Source organism: Betta splendens, chromosome 9, assembly GCF_900634795.4.
Source record: "Betta splendens chromosome 9, fBetSpl5.4, whole genome shotgun sequence".
In the NCBI taxonomy this organism is placed as follows: domain Eukaryota; kingdom Metazoa; phylum Chordata; class Actinopteri; order Anabantiformes; family Osphronemidae; genus Betta; species Betta splendens.
In genome coordinates this window covers 21,524,957-21,544,827 of record NC_040889.2, presented here as the reverse complement: position 1 = coordinate 21,544,827, position 19,871 = coordinate 21,524,957, and the positions used below count along the sequence as shown (strand labels likewise).

At 45.2% G+C, this 19,871-nt stretch overlaps 1 protein-coding gene and 1 long non-coding RNA gene across 2 annotated transcripts; one reads left to right on the top strand and one right to left on the bottom strand.

Moving 5' to 3' along the window:
• Nucleotides 1–323: 323 nt before the first annotated feature.
• LOC121202464 (uncharacterized) lies at nucleotides 324–10,597 on the top strand. Its single transcript, XR_005898086.2, has 2 exons — nucleotides 324–457; nucleotides 9,367–10,597. It is a non-coding gene; the product is annotated as an uncharacterized LOC121202464 (long non-coding RNA).
• rasl10a (RAS-like, family 10, member A) lies at nucleotides 9,852–19,658 on the bottom strand. Its single transcript, XM_029162351.3, has 3 exons — nucleotides 18,655–19,658; nucleotides 13,450–13,574; nucleotides 9,852–11,888 (listed from the first exon to the last, which is right to left on the bottom strand). The coding sequence occupies exons 1-3, from the start codon at nucleotides 18,868–18,870 to the stop codon at nucleotides 11,618–11,620; spliced, it is 612 nt and encodes a 203-aa protein (XP_029018184.1). The 5' UTR covers nucleotides 18,871–19,658; the 3' UTR covers nucleotides 9,852–11,617.
• Between the last annotated feature and the right edge of the window lie 213 nt (nucleotides 19,659–19,871).

Genomic DNA, 19,871 nt, shown 5'->3' with positions numbered 1-19,871 from the left:
CTCGACCGGGGCGACGACGTCGGCCCTGCTGAACGCGCTCTACGGAGGAGGGTCCGGAGCGGCAGACACCAGCGTGGACCCCGGTTCACATGACGCCGGAATGGACGCGGCAGGAAGGACGCGAAGTGATGCCAAGACACTTTGCTGATGCGGACTGCAGCGGATCCCGAGCACAGAGCGCGACCGGATAGAAAGGACCTTCACTGCGTGGCCTCCGTAGCATCTGATACGGCTGCCGCCCAGCCGACGGCGATCGCCATGACGACCGAGCCAAACAATTTAGGACCGTAATTTTAGGAGGGGGCAATTCATTAGCACGCGCTCGAATGGGAACGCCGCTTCTATGGAGTAACCTCTATGGCCAGGGGCCGCACCACGTGATGTTGTTATCTAAACATTCCTCAACAATCCGACGGTCCCGCTGATTTCACCCCCGATGCCACTCAGCTGTGCAGACGTGCTGTGGACTGCGGTCAAGTGAGCCGTCGTTCGTTCATCCGTCGTTCAGCCAGCCGCGCTTCAGAAACGTCTTGCGCCCGTATTACGCGCTTTACAGCAGAGCACAAAACACGCTCGTCGCGACTTCCTCTTTTCATAGCGACACGTCTGGTCTGTTCAAAATATTGAAAAATACGAAACAAAATATTGCATATATAGAAAAACTGTCGCCTAATAAAGATCTGTATACTTTTACTGTAAAATTAAGCATTTATTAGTATTTAAAACTACCATGTCATACTGTGAAACTTTTATAATTAATAACTTAACTTTGGTGCATAGTTCCAGGCTCAGACCACTTTCCCCTTGTTCTACTAGAGGTGTACTATCACCCCACAAAGATCTGTATATTTTTACTGTATAGTTTTGGATTTATTAGTATTCAAAACTACCATGTCATACTGTAATACAGTCAACTTTGATCATTAATAACTTGACTTTGGTGCATAGTTCCAGGCTCTGACCACTTTCCCCTTGTTCTACTAGAAGTGTACTATCACCACACAAAGATTCATGTATTTTTACTGTATAGTTTAGGATTTATTAGCACTTGAAAGTACTATGTCATACTGTAATACAGTCAACTTTGATAATCAATAACTTGACTTTGGTGCATAGTTCCAGGCTCAGACCACTTTCCCCTTGTTCTACTAGAGGTGTACTATTACCCCACAAAGATTCGTGTATTTTTACTGTATAGTTTATGATTTATTAGTATTCAAAACTACTATGTCATACTGTAATACAGTCAACTTTGATAATCAATAACTTGACTTTGGTGCATAGTTACAGGCTCAGACCACTTTCCCCTTGTTCTACTGGAAGTGTACTATCACCCCACAAAGATTCATGTATTTTTACTGTATAGTTTAGGATTTATTAGCACTTGAAAGTACTATGTCATACTGTAATACAGTCAACTTTGATCATTAATAACTTGACTTTGGTGCATAGTTCCAGGCCCAGACCACTTTCTCCTATTTCTACTAGAGGTGTACTATTACCCCACAAAGATCTGTATATTTTTACTGTATAGTTTTGGATTTATTAGTATTCAAAACTACCAGTTCATACTGTAACTGTATAGGCCGTATAGTCAACTTTAATGATCAATAACTTGACTTTGGTGCATAGTTCCAGGCTCAGACCACTTTCTCCTATTTCTACTAGAGGTGTACTATTACCCCACAAAGATTCGTGTATTTTTACTGTATAGTTTATGATTTATTAGTACTTGAAAGTACTATGTCATACTGTAATACAGTCAACTTTGATAATCAATAACTTGACTTTGGTGCATAGTTCCAGGCTCAGACCACTTTCCCCTTGTTCTACTAGAAGTGTACTATCACCACACAAAGATTCATGTATTTTTACTGTATAGTTTAGGATTTATTAGCACTTGAAAGTACTATGTCATACTGTAATACAGTCAACTTTGATAATCAATAACTTGACTTTGGTGCATAGTTCCAGGCTCAGACCACTTTCCCCTTGTTCTACTGGAAGTGTACTATCACCCCACAAAGATTCATGTATTTTTACTGTATAGTTTTGGATTTATTAGTATTCAAAACTACCATGTCATACTGTAACTGTATGGGCCGTATAGTCAACTTTAATCGTTAATAACTAGACTTTGGTGCATAGTTCCAGGCTCAGACCACTTTCCCCTTGTTCTACTAGAGGTGTACTATTACCCCACAAAGATTCGTGTATTTTTACTGTATAGTTTATGATTTATTAGTATTCAAAACTACCATGTCATACTGTAACTGTATGGGCCGTATAGTCAACTTTAATCGTTAATAACTAGACTTTGGTGCATAGTTCCAGGCTCAGACCACTTTCCCCTTGTTCTACTAGAGGTGTACTATCACCCCACAAAGATCTGTATATTTTTACTGTATAGTTTTGGATTTATTAGTATTCAAAACTACCAGTTCATACTGTAATACAGTCAACTTTGATCATTAATAACTTGACTTTGGTGCATAGTTCCAGGCCCAGACCACTTTCTCCTATTTCTACTAGAGGTGTACTATTACCCCACAAAGATCTGTATATTTTTACTGTATAGTTTTGGATTTATTAGTATTCAAAACTACCAGTTCATACTGTAACTGTATAGGCCGTATAGTCAACTTTAATGATCAATAACTTGACTTTGGTGCATAGTTCCAGGCTCAGACCACTTTCCCCTTGTTCTACTGGAAGTGTACTATCACCCCACAAAGATTCATGTATTTTTACTGTATAGTTTTGGATTTATTAGTATTCAAAACTACCATGTCATACTGTAAGTGTATGGGCCGTATAGTCAACTTTAATCGTTAATAACTAGACTTTGGTGCATAGTTCCAGGCTCAGACCACTTTCCCCTTGTTCTACTAGAGGTGTACTATTACCCCACAAAGATTCGTGTATTTTTACTGTATAGTTTATGATTTATTAGTATTCAAAACTACCATGTCATACTGTAACTGTATGGGCCGTATAGTCAACTTTAATCGTTAATAACTAGACTTTGGTGCATAGTTCCAGGCTCAGACCACTTTCCCCTTGTTCTACTAGAGGTGTACTATCACCCCACAAAGATCTGTATATTTTTACTGTATAGTTTTGGATTTATTAGTATTCAAAACTACCAGTTCATACTGTAATACAGTCAACTTTGATCATTAATAACTTGACTTTGGTGCATAATTCCAGGCTCAGACCACTTTCCCCTTGTTCTACTAGAGGTGTACTATTACCCCACAAAGATTCGTGTATTTTTACTGTATAGTTTATGATTTATTAGTACTTGAAAGTACTATGTCATACTGTAATACAGTCAACTTTGATAATCAATAACTTGACTTTGGTGCATAGTTCCAGGCTCAGACCACTTTCCCCTTGTTCTACTAGAAGTGTACTATCACCCCACAAAAATTCATGTATTTTTACTGTATAGTTTTGGATTTAGCAGTACTTGAAAGTACTATGTCATACTGTAATACAGTCAACTTTGATAATCAATAACTTGACTTTGGTGCATAGTTCCAGGCTCAGACCACTTTCCCCTTGTTCTACTAGAGGTGTACTATTACCCCACAAAGATTCGTGTATTTTTACTGTATAGTTTATGATTTATTAGTATTCAAAACTACCATGTCATACTGTAAGTGTATGGGCCGTATAGTCAACTTTAATCGTTAATAACTAGACTTTGGTGCATAGTTCCAGGCTCAGACCACTTTCCCCTTGTTCTACTAGAGGTGTACTATTACCCACAAAGATTCGTGTATTTTTACTGTATAGTTTAGGATTTAGCAGTACTTGAAAGTACTATGTCACACTGTAATACAGTCAACTTTGATCATTAATAACTTGACGTTGGTGCATAGTTCCAGGCCCAGACCACTTTCCCCTTGTTCTACTAGATGTGTACTATCACCCCACAAAAATTCATGTATTTTTACTGTAAAGTTTAGGATTTAGCAGTACGTGAAAGTACTATGTCATACTGTAATACAGTCAACTTTAATCATTAATAACTTGACTTTGGTGCATAGTTCCAGGCTTAGACCACTTTCTCCTTATTCTACTAGTAATGTGCTATCACCACACAAAGATTCATGTATTTTTACTGTATAGTTTAGGATTTATTAGCACTTGAAAGTACTATGTCATACTGTAATACAGTCAACTTTGATAATCAATAACTTGACTTTGGTGCATAGTTCCAGGCTCAGACCACTTTCCCCTTGTTCTACTAGAGGTGTACTATTACCCCACAAAGATTCGTGTATTTTTACTGTATAGTTTATGATTTATTAGTATTCAAAACTACCATGTCATACTGTAAGTGTATGGGCCGTATAGTCAACTTTAATCGTTAATAACTAGACTTTGGTGCATAGTTCCAGGCTCAGACCACTTTCCCCTTGTTCTACTAGAGGTGTACTATTACCCCACAAAGATTCGTGTATTTTTACTGTATAGTTTAGGATTTAGCAGTACTTGAAAGTACTATGTCACACTGTAATACAGTCAACTTTGATCATTAATAACTTGACGTTGGTGCATAGTTCCAGGCCCAGACCACTTTCCCCTTGTTCTACTAGATGTGTACTATCACCACACAAAAATTCATGTATTTTTACTGTATAGTTTAGGATTTAGCAATACTTGAAAGTACTATGTCATACTGTAATACAGTCAACTTTGATGATCAATAACTTGACTTTGGTGCATAGTTCCAGGCTCAGACCACATTCCCCCTGATCTACTAGAGATGTACTATCACCACACAAATATTGTGTAAAAATACACAAATATTTGTGTATTTTTACACAATATTTGTGTGGTCCGGGGGACACACCGTCAGCCAGCGGTTGTGCTCCTGGAGGTGTCACCCACCTTCAGTGCACTTTAGTTCCACACACTCACGTCCAAGCTGGGTTGCAGGGTTCTGGGGTACCTATTTCTACTGCCCTCTGCCTCCCCCGGGTTGGGGGGGTTGGTCGGGGCTCGGGAGGAGCTGCGGTCCCTGCCTGGGGCCACATGGACGGCAGGCCGGAGACCTACCCTCCCCACGAATGTGATCAAGCGAATGGTGTGGGTGGGAGAATGTATCTGAGAGTGCATTGGTTCACGTATGATTGACTAGTTTGTTGTGAGAGAGTCTATGGTGTGTGTGTGTGTTGGTGTGATGATGTGTGTTGCACATGTGGATGGGTGTATGCGTCTGTGTTTGTGTGAGTTGGTATGCGTGTGGTGCGGTTGAAGTGTGGGGGGTCCGGTTTTTCGCCCGGGGTACGATGATCGTCTGCCTGGGTGGTCTCTTTTCTGGTGACCCCCACCAATTGCTGGCCTTGTGCTGCAGGCCGCTGTGGCGCCAGGGGATGAGGTCGGGCCGATGGGGTAGGCCCCGCTCCGCCCGTGTGGGGGTGGTGGGCTGGGGGCGGGCCCCACTCTGGGCGCGGGGGCATCTTCTGGCGGGCTCCCTACGGACCGTGGGTCCTCGGGCTCTACTCTTTCAGGCCGACCCTCCCGCCGGGGGGAGTGTTTGCCCCTGGTTCTCATGGGGCGGACAGCGTTGACCCCCGGTGGCCCACTCTGGCCTCGGGTGCTGTCTCTGTGGCTGCTGCAGCTCTGCCTGGGGGGCTCTGTGTGGGCGGCTTGGGTCGCAACACCTGCCTCCTGGAACTGAAGGTGTGTGGGCTCCCTGGCTGCTAGGATTCCTTCCTCTGCTTGCTGGATGGGCGTAGTGGCGGAGCCCCTCACATCACCCTGGCTTCCACAAGTGGCATTGTTCATGCACCAACGTCTGCCTCACCCTTTGGGTGAATAATGATAAGCTACAGCCTTACTAACCTTGTAGTGGGACACTTTCCAAATCCAACTGTAAGTATTATTGATACTTATCACTACCGATATGAATAATGTGTGAATATGGAATTTGTGGTGTTGTATGTCATGACTTTTATTAAGTAGTATGGGATATGTATAATAATGCACATATGTATGTATATTGTATGTATATGTTTGTATTAGTATGTGCACATACCTTAGCACTATTATTGGTATTAGTATTAATCTCCAAGGTAAACCACAGTACAAAAATTGTTTAGTTATGAATGTGTTAGCCTAAGGTACATCCATGCTTCTTATTTATTTATTTATTTATTTATTTATTTATTTATTTATTTTGCTCCGATTGTTTACTTAACAGATTTGCTTGGTTTCAGCAGCTGGTTGCACCCCTTATCCCCCCTCCCCCCCACCCTCCCGCATACACACCCTAAAGCAGAAACCTAACCTGTCCACCAACACAGCAACATCACACACATTTTGGATTAGCTAAATAAACCATTAAATAAACCATAAATCAGGAAAAGTATATATATTCTATATATACTCTTCTTGTTAAAGCAAAGCTGTCCATCACAATATGGCATTCAGCGTAATATATGCTGCTTGCTTAACTGCTGAACAGAACAAAAAAAAAAAAAAAAAAAAAAAAAAGTACTGCTAAATCCTAAACTATACAGTAAAAATACATGAATTTTTGTGTGGTGATAGCACATTACTAGTAGAATAAGGAGAAAGTGGTCTAAGCCTGGAACTATGCACCAAAGTCAAGTTATTAATGATTAAAGTTGACTGTATTACAGTATGACATAGTACTTTCACGTACTGCTAAATCCTAAACTTTACAGTAAAAATACATGAATTTTTGTGGGGTGATAGTACACATCTAGTAGAACAAGGGGAAAGTGGTCTGGGCCTGGAACTATGCACCAACGTCAAGTTATTAATGATCAAAGTTGACTGTATTACAGTGTGACATAGTACTTTCAAGTACTGCTAAATCCTAAACTATACAGTAAAAATACACGAATCTTTGTGGGGTAATAGTACACCTCTAGTAGAACAAGGGGAAAGTGGTCTGAGCCTGGAACTATGCACCAAAGTCTAGTTATTAACGATTAAAGTTGACTATACGGCCCATACAGTTACAGTATGACTTGGTAGTTTTGAATACTAATAAATCCTAAACTATACAGTAAAAATACACGAATCTTTGTGTGATGATAGTACACATCTAGCAGAAATAGGAGAAAGTGGTCTGGGCCTGGAACTATGCACCAAAGTCAAGTTATTGATCATTAAAGTTGACTATACGGCCTATACAGTTACAGTATGAACTGGTAGTTTTGAATACTAATAAATCCAAAACTATACAGTAAAAATATACAGATCTTTGTGGGGTAATAGTACACCTCTAGTAGAACAAGAGGAAAGTGGTCTGAGCCTGGAACTATGCACCAAAGTCAAGTTATTGATCATTAAAGTTGACTATACGGCCTATACAGTTACAGTATGAACTGGTAGTTTTGAATACTAATAAATCCAAAACTATACAGTAAAAATATACAGATCTTTGTGGGGTAATAGTACACCTCTAGTAGAACAAGAGGAAAGTGGTCTGAGCCTGGAACTATGCACCAAAGTCAAGTTATTGATCATTAAAGTTGACTATACGGCCTATACAGTTACAGTATGAACTGGTAGTTTTGAATACTAATAAATCCAAAACTATACAGTAAAAATATACAGATCTTTGTGGGGTAATAGTACACCTCTAGTAGAACAAGAGGAAAGTGGTCTGAGCCTGGAACTATGCACCAAAGTCAAGTTATTAATCATGAAAGTTGACTGTATTACAGTATGACATGGTAGTTTTGAATACTAATAAATCCTAAACTATACCGTAAAAATACACGAATCTTTGTGTGATGATAGTACACATCTAGCAGAAATAGGAGAAAGTGGTCTGGGCCTGGAACTATGCACCAAAGTCAAGTTATTGATTATCAAAGTTGACTGTATTACAGTATGACATAGTACTTTCAAGTATTGCTAAATCCTAAACTATACAGTAAAAATACACGAATCTTTGTGTGGTGATAGTACACATCTAGTAGAACAAGGGGAAAGTGGTCTGGGCCTGGAATTATGCACCAAAGTCAAGTTATTGATCATTAGAGTTGACTGTATTACAGTATGACATGGTAGTTTTGAATACTAATAAATTCAAAACTATACAGTAAAAATACATGAATTTTTGTGGGGTGATAATACACCTCTAGTAGAACAAGGGGAACGTGGTCTGGGCCTGGAACTATGCACCAAAGTCTAGTTATTAACGATTAAAGTTGACTATACGGCCCATACAGTTACAGTATGACTTGGTAGTTTTGAATACTAATAAATCCTAAACTATACAGTAAAAATACACGAATCTTTGTGTGATGATAGTACACATCTAGCAGAAATAGGAGAAAGTGGTCTGGGCCTGGAACTATGCACCAAAGTCAAGTTATTGATCATTAAAGTTGACTATACGGCCTATACAGTTACAGTATGAACTGGTAGTTTTGAATACTAATAAATCCAAAACTATACAGTAAAAATATACAGATCTTTGTGGGGTAATAGTACACCTCTAGTAGAACAAGAGGAAAGTGGTCTGAGCCTGGAACTATGCACCAAAGTCAAGTTATTAATCATGAAAGTTGACTGTATTACAGTATGACATGGTAGTTTTGAATACTAATAAATCCTAAACTATACAGTAAAAATACACGAATCTTTGTGTGGTGATAGTACACATCTAGTAGAACAAGGGGAAAGTGGTCTGGGCCTGGAACTATGCACCAAAGTCAAGTTATTGATTATCAAAGTTGACTGTATTACAGTATGACATAGTACTTTCAAGTACTGCTAAATCCTAAACTATACAGTAAAAATACATGAATTTTTGTGTGGTGATAGCACATTACTAGTAGAATAAGGAGAAAGTGGTCTAAGCCTGGAACTATGCACCGAAGTCAAGTTATTAATGATTAAAGTTGACTGTATTACAGTATGACATAGTACTTTCAAGTACTGCTAAATCCTAAACTATACAGTAAAAATACATGAATTTTTGTGGGGTGATAGTACACATCTAGTAGAACAAGGGGAAAGTGGTCTGGGCCTGGAACTATGCACCAAAGTCTAGTTATTAACGATTAAAGTTGACTATACGGCCCATACAGTTACAGTATGACTTGGTAGTTTTAAATACTAATAAATGCTTAATTTTACAGTAAAAGTATACAGATCTTTATTAGGCGACAGTTTTTCTATATATGCAATATTTTGTTTCGTATTTTTCAATATTTTGAACAGACCAGACGTGTCGCTATGAAAAGAGGAAGTCGCGACGAGCGTGTGTTGTGCTCTGCTGTAAAGCGTGTAATACGGGCGCAAGACGTTTCTGAAGCGCGGCTGGCTGAACGACGGATGAACGAACGACGGCTCACTTGACCGCAGTTGCTGTGGCTACGTGAAAAACACGCGCTCGGGTCCACCCACAGAACCACGCAGGTCCAGAAGCCCGTTTATTTCCCAGGTTCTTCTTACCATCCAGGGTTGAGGCGCGAGAGTATTACTACAGTTTCATTACAGTATTACTAAAGGAAAGGCGCCCGTAAGAACATTGTACTTTTGTTTTTATTCTGCTTGCATAGTGCATTATCCCAGGAACAATCGTGTTTAATAAAAGCCCGTTTAGTTTTTGTATCGATTATCATACGACCATTAACCATCAAGTATACGTTTAAAAGCACAAATCCAGTAGGTGAAAGGCAGCTCAGCTCCTTTTTTTATTCGTCCCCTGATAACGTTGCTTCACCACAAGGTGGCGATGTTGTCAACACTAACATTCTAACGGAGTTTTGTTGTTTTTCTCAGACGGATTTGATACATTGAAATGATGAGTGAAAAACAAAACACAGGAAAAATAAACACAGGTAGTGTTTTTTCTGTTAAAAAACTGTAGCCCTTTTTATTTGGAAACGTACATACAGTCAAACTGATGAGAACTCATGCTACACGCAGTTGCTTTCTTGTGTACCTCTGCTACATATTTCTTTTTTTTTTACTAGGAAAAAAAAAGCTAACACAGCCATCTGCCCTGATTGAGCAGATCAACACTACATCTTGGAGAGAAACATGAGCTTGTGTTCACACATGCCAGTAGAATCTATGACATTCATTCCACTCAGCTGGTCGTTACAGCGCCAGAAAACCATGTATTACAAAAATGAAACACGATATCACATTTTCACATCAGTGCAATTAAACCCTGACCTGTTGGCTCTACCAACAAAAGCATGCAAGTCAATGAGTCGGAATCACTTCTATGTACAAAAGGCCTGCTTACTTCCAGTGCAGCCATATTCACAAAGTAGCTAGCGAGGCCTAATCAGATGAGAAAGCAACCGTTTACCTCACAACATGAGCGATTAGATACTGTCCTGATACTGGTACGAAAGCTGTGCTGTGCTCCCTGTGTGTCTGGGACACACACACACACACACACACACGCGTAGAAGTCACCGGGATCCCATTTCTTATTTGTGTAGGATCTGAGCTCAAGTGGATTACATCTGCTGTATGTGAGGCATTTTAATATAATACGGTAGTACAAATATTCTGTCAGGACATCCTGGTGGGATTTTATTGCTCCTCCATAATCCAAACATTAAACATCTGCCTCTTATCTTGCTGTGCCTGTCCTTCGCTTGCCAGAACGTCAGCCATCGAACCTCTCTCTCTCTCTCTCTCTCTCTCTCTCTCTCTACCTCCTCCTTCACACATACACACATGTGGCGTGAACAGGTTCTCATTTTAGGCTCTGCAGCCTCCTGCAGGTCCCCGGCTCCCTGGATTTTAATGTATTCGTCAGAAACAGACAACGAGGGGGAGGAGAGAACCGATTAAAGTCCTCCAGTCTTGGGAAAGTTTGAATGGGCTTGCAGTCCCACCGTGACAGGGGACTGCGGTATTTTCTGGTGCAAGACAACCCTAAACACTCATCCACTGAACAAACAACTTTTACCATGGGACAAGACTATAACAGGGACCGGAGAAGAAAAACATTTATACTTCTCAAATTCTAAAGTTTAACACTAACTAATCATAGCTGTACATTTTGAGGAGATTCAGCCAGAAACTCATTTTAAACCTTTTTTTTAATTTTTTGCTCTGCTTAAATTCTCTATATTGTTGACTTCAGCATAGTGGTTATTAGCATCTGCCGTTGACCTTCACGAATGTGACAATTTCAAAGGAAGACTCAATGATATTGCTGCCTGTTCCCGTTGAGTCTCACAGCTTCAGTCCTATCAGGCCCAACTACAGCCCAGACCCTCCTCAATAACACCTGCCGCCGTGCAGCGTGGGGAAGCACAGCCCGAAGCACCCACCTGTCGACCAGCTGATGTGAAAAATTAACTGTGCCATGGAAATCCTTTTGGTTTTCACCTGCTTCCTCTCCCGCCTCCCTCCCTCCACCGCATCAACACGTGTGACAGAATTGGACTAGGAAGTGGTTGGATGACCTTGTGTGAAATTTAAAGTCTCTTACAGCGCACAAGTCTAATAAACCTCATAATGAAAAATCAGCTCAGTAAAGCAGGAGGCCACAGGGTATGTTTTTTTTTCCAGCCATTTAGATAAAAAGTCCTTTTCTCCACTGCCTCCACTCCTGAGTGCGAGGGGATGGAGGGGATTCTCACTGTCACATGATGGTGCAGCGGTTCCGTTGCAGCGCCCCCTGGAGGCGGATGGAGGTGTGGTTCTGGCGCATGCCCCGCGCCACGGCGATGCCCAGCAGCTCCTTGAACAGCAGGATCACGTGCCAGTTGAACTTGGCCGAGCACTCCACGTAGCCGCACTTCCACGTCTTCTTCACCAGCACCGACACCGCCCTGCGGGGCATGAAGCGCTGCCGCTGCAGATCCCTCTTGTTGCCCACGACCAGGATGGGCACCTCGCTGCTGCTGCCTTCCCTGCGGAAGCACGAGACACGCGACGGACAGGGGGGAGGGGGGGTTAGTTTCACATGCCACCGGTAACGTCTAGGCGGACGGCGGCGCACGTGCGCGCTGTCTACGTGCCGCTCTCCCCTCGCCTCGGAGGTGCGGGGGTGGACGGGAGGATTAGAGCGCACGGGCTCGTGGGGCCTCCCACCACCACGCGCTGCGGCGGGCGCTTCATGGCGCTGAACGGCGGGAGAATGTATGGCGCGAATAAAATAACGGACATTGGCGCCAAACATTTCCCGTGACACGTAAGGGGGAAAATGATGCAAAGTTTACTACGGCAATGCTTAAAGCATAAACGGGATGTATTTAATAAAAACTAACATATCGTAAAGAAAATATGTTGAAAATAATATAATAATTACATTGATTTCATTGCAGACTACATTAGTTTTTTTATCAAACCGCGAGGAGCAGTGATATCAAGATATCATCTGCTGACTTGTCAGCTGAGGCAGAAATAGTTCAAGCTGCCGCATTAACAGTTCATGATGTTTCTTTTTAGCTCCTGGTGCCTCGTCTTCTGACAAGCGCTCGCGTACATACGATATTTTTACGTCTGGGCTGACGGAAGGAAGACACACACACAGAACACATTTGGAGCCCGGAGGCAAATCTCCTGAAGATGCGGCGCTAAGAGCCACATCACTCACAATCACAAACATTTTGTGTGTGTTTTTTTTTTTTTACAGCGTGGACTAATAAAGGAAAATTAAACTAATCTTTTGTGAAAGTTGGAAGAAAATGACGCCGTCGTGTGCTGAGGCGAACTCTGCCGCACGGCTAAAATGAGGCTTCACGTTCATTCCTGAGCCCGTTTTGCCAGCGGAACTGTAACGAGCACGAGTGTTTTAAGCAGGTAAAATAAATGAAACACCTCATTCGGCGTGGATGAAACCTACAGTTCTGCCGCTCCGTGTTGCAACAGCCTGAATTATTCATGATTTCAGTTTATATGAAGTGTCTGTCCGTTCTCAGCTCCTCTGTTCCCTCCTCCAGTCTGGCCTCAGATCTTTGTCTTATGATTACTCATTTCTCCTATTTTCCACTCCTCCTGCATTCGCCCCTCCCTCCCCGGTTGCTGGCGGTAATAGTTTTCTGTCATGGGCCATAAACATCCATGGTAACCCATTTGGAGCCACAGGAACGAGGCATAAACAGAGCAGTGGCAGCTGTTCATGTACACCACAGAAGAAGAATGGGGCTCTCGTTGTGCTGCTCACTATGCAAACACACTCAGGCCTGAGTGTGTTTGCGGGAGTCATCGCTGTCTGCCACGAGGCTGCATTCTGTCCAGTAGCAGAAGCATTGAGCATGCATTCTCCATTCTCAAGTGGCTCTTGTGCGTCAGCGTCAGATTCAGATGTCGTTACAAAATTGCCAGGATGCAGGAAGGAGTGTCGTGAATTATAACCAGCAGACTATCCAGACTATCTGTCGCTGCCACCCTGTCACAAACGCGTGATCGTGCAGCGCTTGGCCGCGACGCGCGCTGACGTCCGGCGCGGCGCCGCTCGGCCGCTCGTACCTGTGCTCCACTATCTGCTGCCGGATCATTTTGACGTATTCGAAGCTCTCCACGCAGCAGATGTCGTACACCAGGACGTAGGCGTTGGCGTTGCGCACGCCTCTGCAGCGCAGGTCCAGCCACTCCTAACGGACAGACAGGGAGGAAGGAGCACCGTGAAAATGAGCAATGAGCGGGCGGCAGGACGCCTTTCACTGGGTTCACAATCCATGAATACCTGTTTAATGTACCACAATACACAAATATAGCACTCATGTCGCAAAGCTGCGACCGGACGACGCGTTCAAGGGCGGCGAGGAGCGACGCCGCTGCGCTCTGGCAGCGCAGGAAAATAGGCCCGTCACGTATAAAGGGACACACACACACACACCCGCAGTGACACACAACGGTGACACAATGGCTCGTCCACCGCCCTCCAACAGCGTGCGCATGACTTTATTAATGTAATCAATGCGAGCGAAATAAAAGAGCTCCGGGGCGGTGGAGAGGGATCTGTGGGGACGGAGAAATGGGGGGAGTCGAGCTCTGAGAGAATGTCGACGAGATGAAAAGGGCAGCAGCGGATTAAAGGACCCACAAACCCTCTGGTGTCCTCTTACACAGCTGAGAACGGCCCCAAGGCCCCGTCTGGAGTCAGGTCTGTTCTGTCCCCTTGTCTACAGTCAGAGCTGTGCCTGCAGGCGAGTGATGCCCCCCCCCCCCCCCCCCTCCATCCTCCATCCCCCCTCCTCTGGTTAGCTTAGCTTAGCATAAAGACTGGAAGCAGGGGGGTAACGTAGCCTGGCTATCTCCAAGGAAACAAAACTCATCGTTTCACTTACAGCAACTTTACGCTTCACTAATTAGCATGTTGTGTTAGCCGTGGATTTAAACGGGGTTAAGTGTTAGGCCGCTCATTGACTAGAGGTTGCCAGGCAACTAGCAGGGAACCCGAGAGGTCACTCATCTGAGGCTCGGCAACAGGCGAGCGTGCGGATGTGGCGCAGGTAAATCGTCAGCATGTACGGGTTCTAAGCACAGTCGCTGCAGTTGGTTCTGAAGCGCCGCTGCGATAGAACGACGGAACTGAACTGGTTTTAGTGGTTTCGATGGATGCACCTGCACCAACCGGCCACTTTGGTGCACGGCGTTGCTTTGAAAACTCAGATATCAAAGTGCTTCTCATCAGCCCTGGCTTCATTTTCATGCTTCTAATTAGCATGTGGGTCGCTGTGACCCGTGTTTGTTGCAGGGGTTGAAAGGCTTATTGATTTGCCTCGGCGCTGAGGTAATTCTCCACGCGGCATTTCGATTCTGTTTCTGCATCTTGCAGCTCGTGAAACTCCAGTGTGAGGAATCTAATCACATTCCGCGCAGGTAATGTGTACCTCTGTATCAGCTCAGCTGATCGTTTGTGACAGGGCAGGCTAAACCGAGCAGCTGACGATCGCTCGAAGGTCTAATAATAACACTAACACTCACACATCTGTGTCAGCCAGGAAAACTTAGCCTCCGTGCACTTTTCCTGGATAGGTGAGCGTGAGGAGGAAGCCGCCTCGCACTTCAGCAGAGAGATAATGAGCCTGGTTGGAAACTGAGATAAACATGTGGCACAAAGACGGCGGCCGTCCGCCGTGAAGGAGCAGGCAGAGGAGGAGAAGCAGCCTGTTGTGAAATCTTGGAGGAAGCGTTTGTTTTCACTGTCTCTCGTCCAGGTTGCATCAGTTTCTAGCGGGAAGGGAAAACAGAAAAAAAAAAAAAAAACGCCGACACAGCATCTCCGCGGTAATTTCCCTCTTGTCATTTCTATTTTAGGTCGTTCGGGACCATTTGGAACGCACAGTCGCGTTGAAAATCCATAACAGAGCTGCACATCGCCACAGCTCAGGCTTTTCTCCTAATTGAAGCACTGTGACAACGTGAGATGCTCGCAGTGGCTTGAAATGAAGCCTGCACGGGACTAAAAATAGCATCTTGTGTTCCTATCTCTTATCTCGCTCTCATCCCAGGCCCATTTTTAAATGTGGAGGTGGGCCAGGAACAGCAAACGCTAGTTGTGCAGAACCCAAGCAAAACAAGACCGGGCCCGGTGCAGGAGGCAGCGCGGCGATGCACGGCTGATGAACCCAAATTAAAAATGCATGTGTGGGCATGTTTATTTGCGAGCGCTCGCAGGATGTGAGAGTGCACTTGTGGGAGCGCGAACGTGAAGTGTGGCGCCACCGTCTCCGTCCTCCAGCCGAGCAAAAGAGCATCTCGCGCCTCGCTCCTCCAGAGCCAAACAGAACCCGTTGCCCTGGCAACGGCGGGTCGTGGTCGTCTCCCAGCGGGTCTCCTGATGTTGGGGGGGGGGGCTGCTTGATGGTGATGAGTGCTGGTGATGGATCGATAGTCAAGGACACCAGTGGATCCTGTTGTGTGAGTGTGTGTGGGGGGGGGGGGGGGGGGGGGGGGGGGGCACACACAGGCCACGCTGCCTCAACTGTGATTTAAATCTATTACACATCCCTGGAGACGGAACCGCCATCACTGTTACATGACGTTGACCTACAGAGGAAAACATTAAATGTGTTGGATTATTATTATTATCAAGATGATGGTGTGTCACTGTACGGCTCATGGCTTGAATGGGTTGAATCTGCTCCAAGTCAGGTCTTGACAGGAGCGTTGTCACTATTGTAACTAAGTCAGTTGTTTCATTTGAGTAATTTCCGTCTCAGCGAGAACTTGTGTGAGAGACAAGTTAAAACTCAGTCCACGGTGAGTGGGGGTAAACGAGAGAGAGTGCAGAATGTGTCACTTCAGGACAAAAAAAGAGAAAAGATGCGGAAAAGAACAAGAGAGATCACTGCTGAAGCCGCTGTCGGGCTCAAATCCATCTGCCATCACATCCGACTGACGCGCTGTGACAGACGCGCTCCAAACTCAAGGCTATCAGCAACAGACAGGCGCTGCGGAGCACACAAATCATTACACCGTCACCGCCTCGCAGGCGAAAGAAGGAGAATCTGCGCGTCCCCAGCGCCGGGGAGGACCAACATGGCCGTCTGCGGCTGGAACGGGGTCACGAGTAGCCTGCCGGAAAATCACACCTCTTCTCTCCAATACAGTGCGAGCTGATGAGAAAGCGCCACGCTGCATAAGCATGGAGGCGGGCGGACTGACTCACTGCGCTCGGCTGCGCATTCATCACTACAGTGTAAACGCTCACCTCCACGGCGTCCATTAAACTCGGCGCAACCCCTCTAATTGACTGGGGCCGCTTCACGCGGCCCGCTCTGCCGGTCTTTGATGCCCAGGCGCGTTCAAACAGGGGAGTGCGCCTTAATTCGATCTGCGAGGCGCATCAATCTCAATGGGGCTCCCTTTGTGCTCGCCGGGAGCCCGTGGTTCCGTTTGTCCTCCCACCAGCGTCTCATCTGACTCACCTCGCCGTGAGGACGGGGTGTCACCAGACAAAGCGAGCAAATGAATGGGGGGGGGGGGGGGGGGGGGGGGGGGTCATTCCTCCAGCAGGCGATTACGCATAAATCCGCTAGAAACGCTGCGTCAGGACCCACGTCCACCCTCCACGCAGCGGCCGACGAGGCCTGTCGCTCCAAACACACGTGAAACATTCCGCCGATGTGATGTCACACGACGAAAGCTGCGCGAGCCCTTCGTGGTCCACGTCCCCCCACGAGACTCGCACCGTCTCATCCCTGCCCCCCCCCCCGTTCACACGTACAGTGGGGGTTTAGCACCATTTAGCGCAAGAAAGGAGACGTTTGATGAGAATCCCGTCACAGAAGGTCTCTGTGGGCAGGAAACGACGAAGCACGCTGCGGCGCTGCTAACACCTTCTCACAGAACGCTAAATCTGCTAGAAGCGCTCCGCGTAATTGCGCGGCAGCTTGCGGGATGACGGCCCGGGCCTCGCGGCCTGCCCGTCACATGTTCGTGTGTTTTCCGAGCGCACGGCAGAGCAACACTTCGGACTCGCGCTGCTCTTTTCATCCTCCTCCTCCTCGTCCCGATCTCGTTTTCTCCGCAGCTGTTCCGTGGAGGGCTACGCGTCGCGCTGAACGGGACAGAGCGAGGGGGACGCGCCGCAGCGGCCGCATGAGTGCTGCCGTGACCTTGTAGACCGTTATCATCGCAACGTTACGGCCCCTCGAATGGGGCGGAGGTGGACGAGAGGCGACACACACTTCAAGTCACTAATCTGTGCGAATCCATACTCGAGGACCTTTCTCTCTCACACACACACACTCCATACTTACCATACTTTATAAGGCATATAGGAAAATTCACCAAAACGTTGTAAACCGCTATCTACGATCACACACTCACACATTCATCTTAAATTTAAACCAATTTAAATCTGTTGAGTCCACATTACTGATTCTGCTTCAAAACTATTTATTTCATTTTCAAAGTGCTTCATTTGTGTTTTCAGAGCTGAACTCTTGCAATTCATCACTTATAAAGTATTTATGAACAGATGATTTCCAGTATTGTTAATTTGAACAAATATCATGGTACTTTATGAGAAGAAGAGCTGCTAGAAGTGTTTGATTCTCCCAAATCGTAAACTGTTTGCAACACATTTATTCGTCCAGAAAACCGTGAGGCATTTGAAGATGCAGTGCAGTTTTTGTATGGACCCGCAATCATACGCATCTCAGTCTAATGGGGTGAGACATGTGACCTGCGTCCATGAATTAAAGGCCAGGTTGTTCTATTTTTAACCTGGAAGATTAACCAGGTGGCCGTGCCTGCAGCACAATCAGCTATTGCAGCTTTTGTTTACAAACAGCATGAATGTAAATATCAGCCAGGTCCAGCACAACCTTGGCAGCATTAGCATCGTATCAGCTCCTCTAAAAATATCTGACATTGAAGATGGGAGCCTATAATAATAAACAAAAATATGCAAGCTGGCATTCCTCTCCCTTTATTCCGCGGGAGAGAAAGAGAGGGAGAGAGTTTACATAGTCAAAGTAAAGCCCTCCAAGGCTTTAAGCCAGCCGGGTCTCCATAGCAACTAGCAGACTAGTAACATCTAATAGTGATTTGGAAATAAATAAAATTGCTGCATTTGTCTTTGAGGGACGTCACTGGCTTAAAAAAAAGAGGTTAAACAAATGAGGTGTGGATTTAGTGTCATTCTCTAAATGCATGTTCCACCCTCTCTGTGAAGTTCAATCTTTGGGAAAGGGCGCGTTGTGCGTCCTGATACAGTACCTGGCTGGAGCTGGATGGGAAAGAAGAGATTGGCGGGACGTCCAAAATCTTCAGCTCGTACATGTTCCCGTTCAGTATGACGGAGGGTCTGTACACATATCTGCTCCTGGTCGGCGTGTACACCTCCGAGAAATCGTTATAGATGAACTGGCGGATTATAGAAGTTTTCCCCACTCCGGGAGCACCGATCACTGCGATACTCAGCGTCTCCACCATACCTGGAGCTCAGGTTCAGCACCATGGACAGCGACGTAAACAACGACAGATGTGACCGTCCAGAAAAAAACACAGCTGGTCGCCGCTGCTACGCTGCTGCTCTGATGGAATTAAAAACCAGCGCTCATCCGTTGACCAGCAGCCTGTGGGTCCGACTGCGCGCAATTGAACGAACCCGGGGCCGAATAAATCGTCCACCCGTCGAGTAGAGCGAAGGAAGTTTATTCGGAGAGAGCGAAATGGATGAAGCCATGCAGTTCAGAAATTGTCAAAAATAAATCTCAACCATGATCATGCAGATGGAGGGATTTTCGCTGCCTCTGCAACCCAGCATACAGAGAGAAACTCTTGGTTTTCAGGGGACATCCCCAGGCGACCTCTTCTTCCGAGAGGAAGCGTAAAAGTCCGTCCCTGTTGGCTCCACATGGACATAATCTCATCCAGGCTAGACTCTGACCTTGGCCAAACACACAGCAGCCGCGGATGTCTTCGCCGATTATCTCCTCTGCACCTCTAACACATTTCCACCGATGCACCACCACCGCGCTCCTCCATCACAGGGAGGACGGACCGACAGCCGCTAGCCTCGCAAATAGGCTTTCCACGTGTTCCGAAATTTGATACACACGCATAATCCTCTGTTGTTCGATGGCAGGAAAAAAAATGTGTGATTAAGGAGGAGAGGCGCAAATCCCTGCGTTTTCTGTGAAGGCATCTGGGTCCTGTTAACGTGAGAGTCTGAGACACATGAGCTAGGGAACACTGCTCGCTCTCTCTCTCTCTCTCTCTCTCATCACTTGCAGCATCCCCTGCACTGCTCATCCAATAGGATCCTGACGTGCGCAAGGCGTGTGCAGGCTTTGCGCTCCCATACGTTGCAAATAAAAAGCTTAGGAACAGGCAGTCTATCACCTCAAAATGAGGGAAAAAGCACAAAAGTAACAAACATATCTTTGAGGGACACGTCTGATTGTTGGAGAGGGCGCTGGGGAAATGTGCCC

Coding starts and splice junctions, on each gene's coding strand:
- rasl10a (XM_029162351.3), bottom strand. CDS start 18,870: ATGGTGGAGACGCTGAGTATCGCAGTGATCGGTGCTCCCGGAGTGGGG. Junction 13,575..18,654: donor TCCCATCCAGCTCCAGCCAG/GTACTGTATCAG, acceptor TCTGTCCGTTAG/GAGTGGCTGGACCTGCGCTG. Junction 11,889..13,449: donor CAGCAGATAGTGGAGCACAG/GTACGAGCGGCC, acceptor GTGCTTCCGCAG/GGAAGGCAGCAGCAGCGAGG.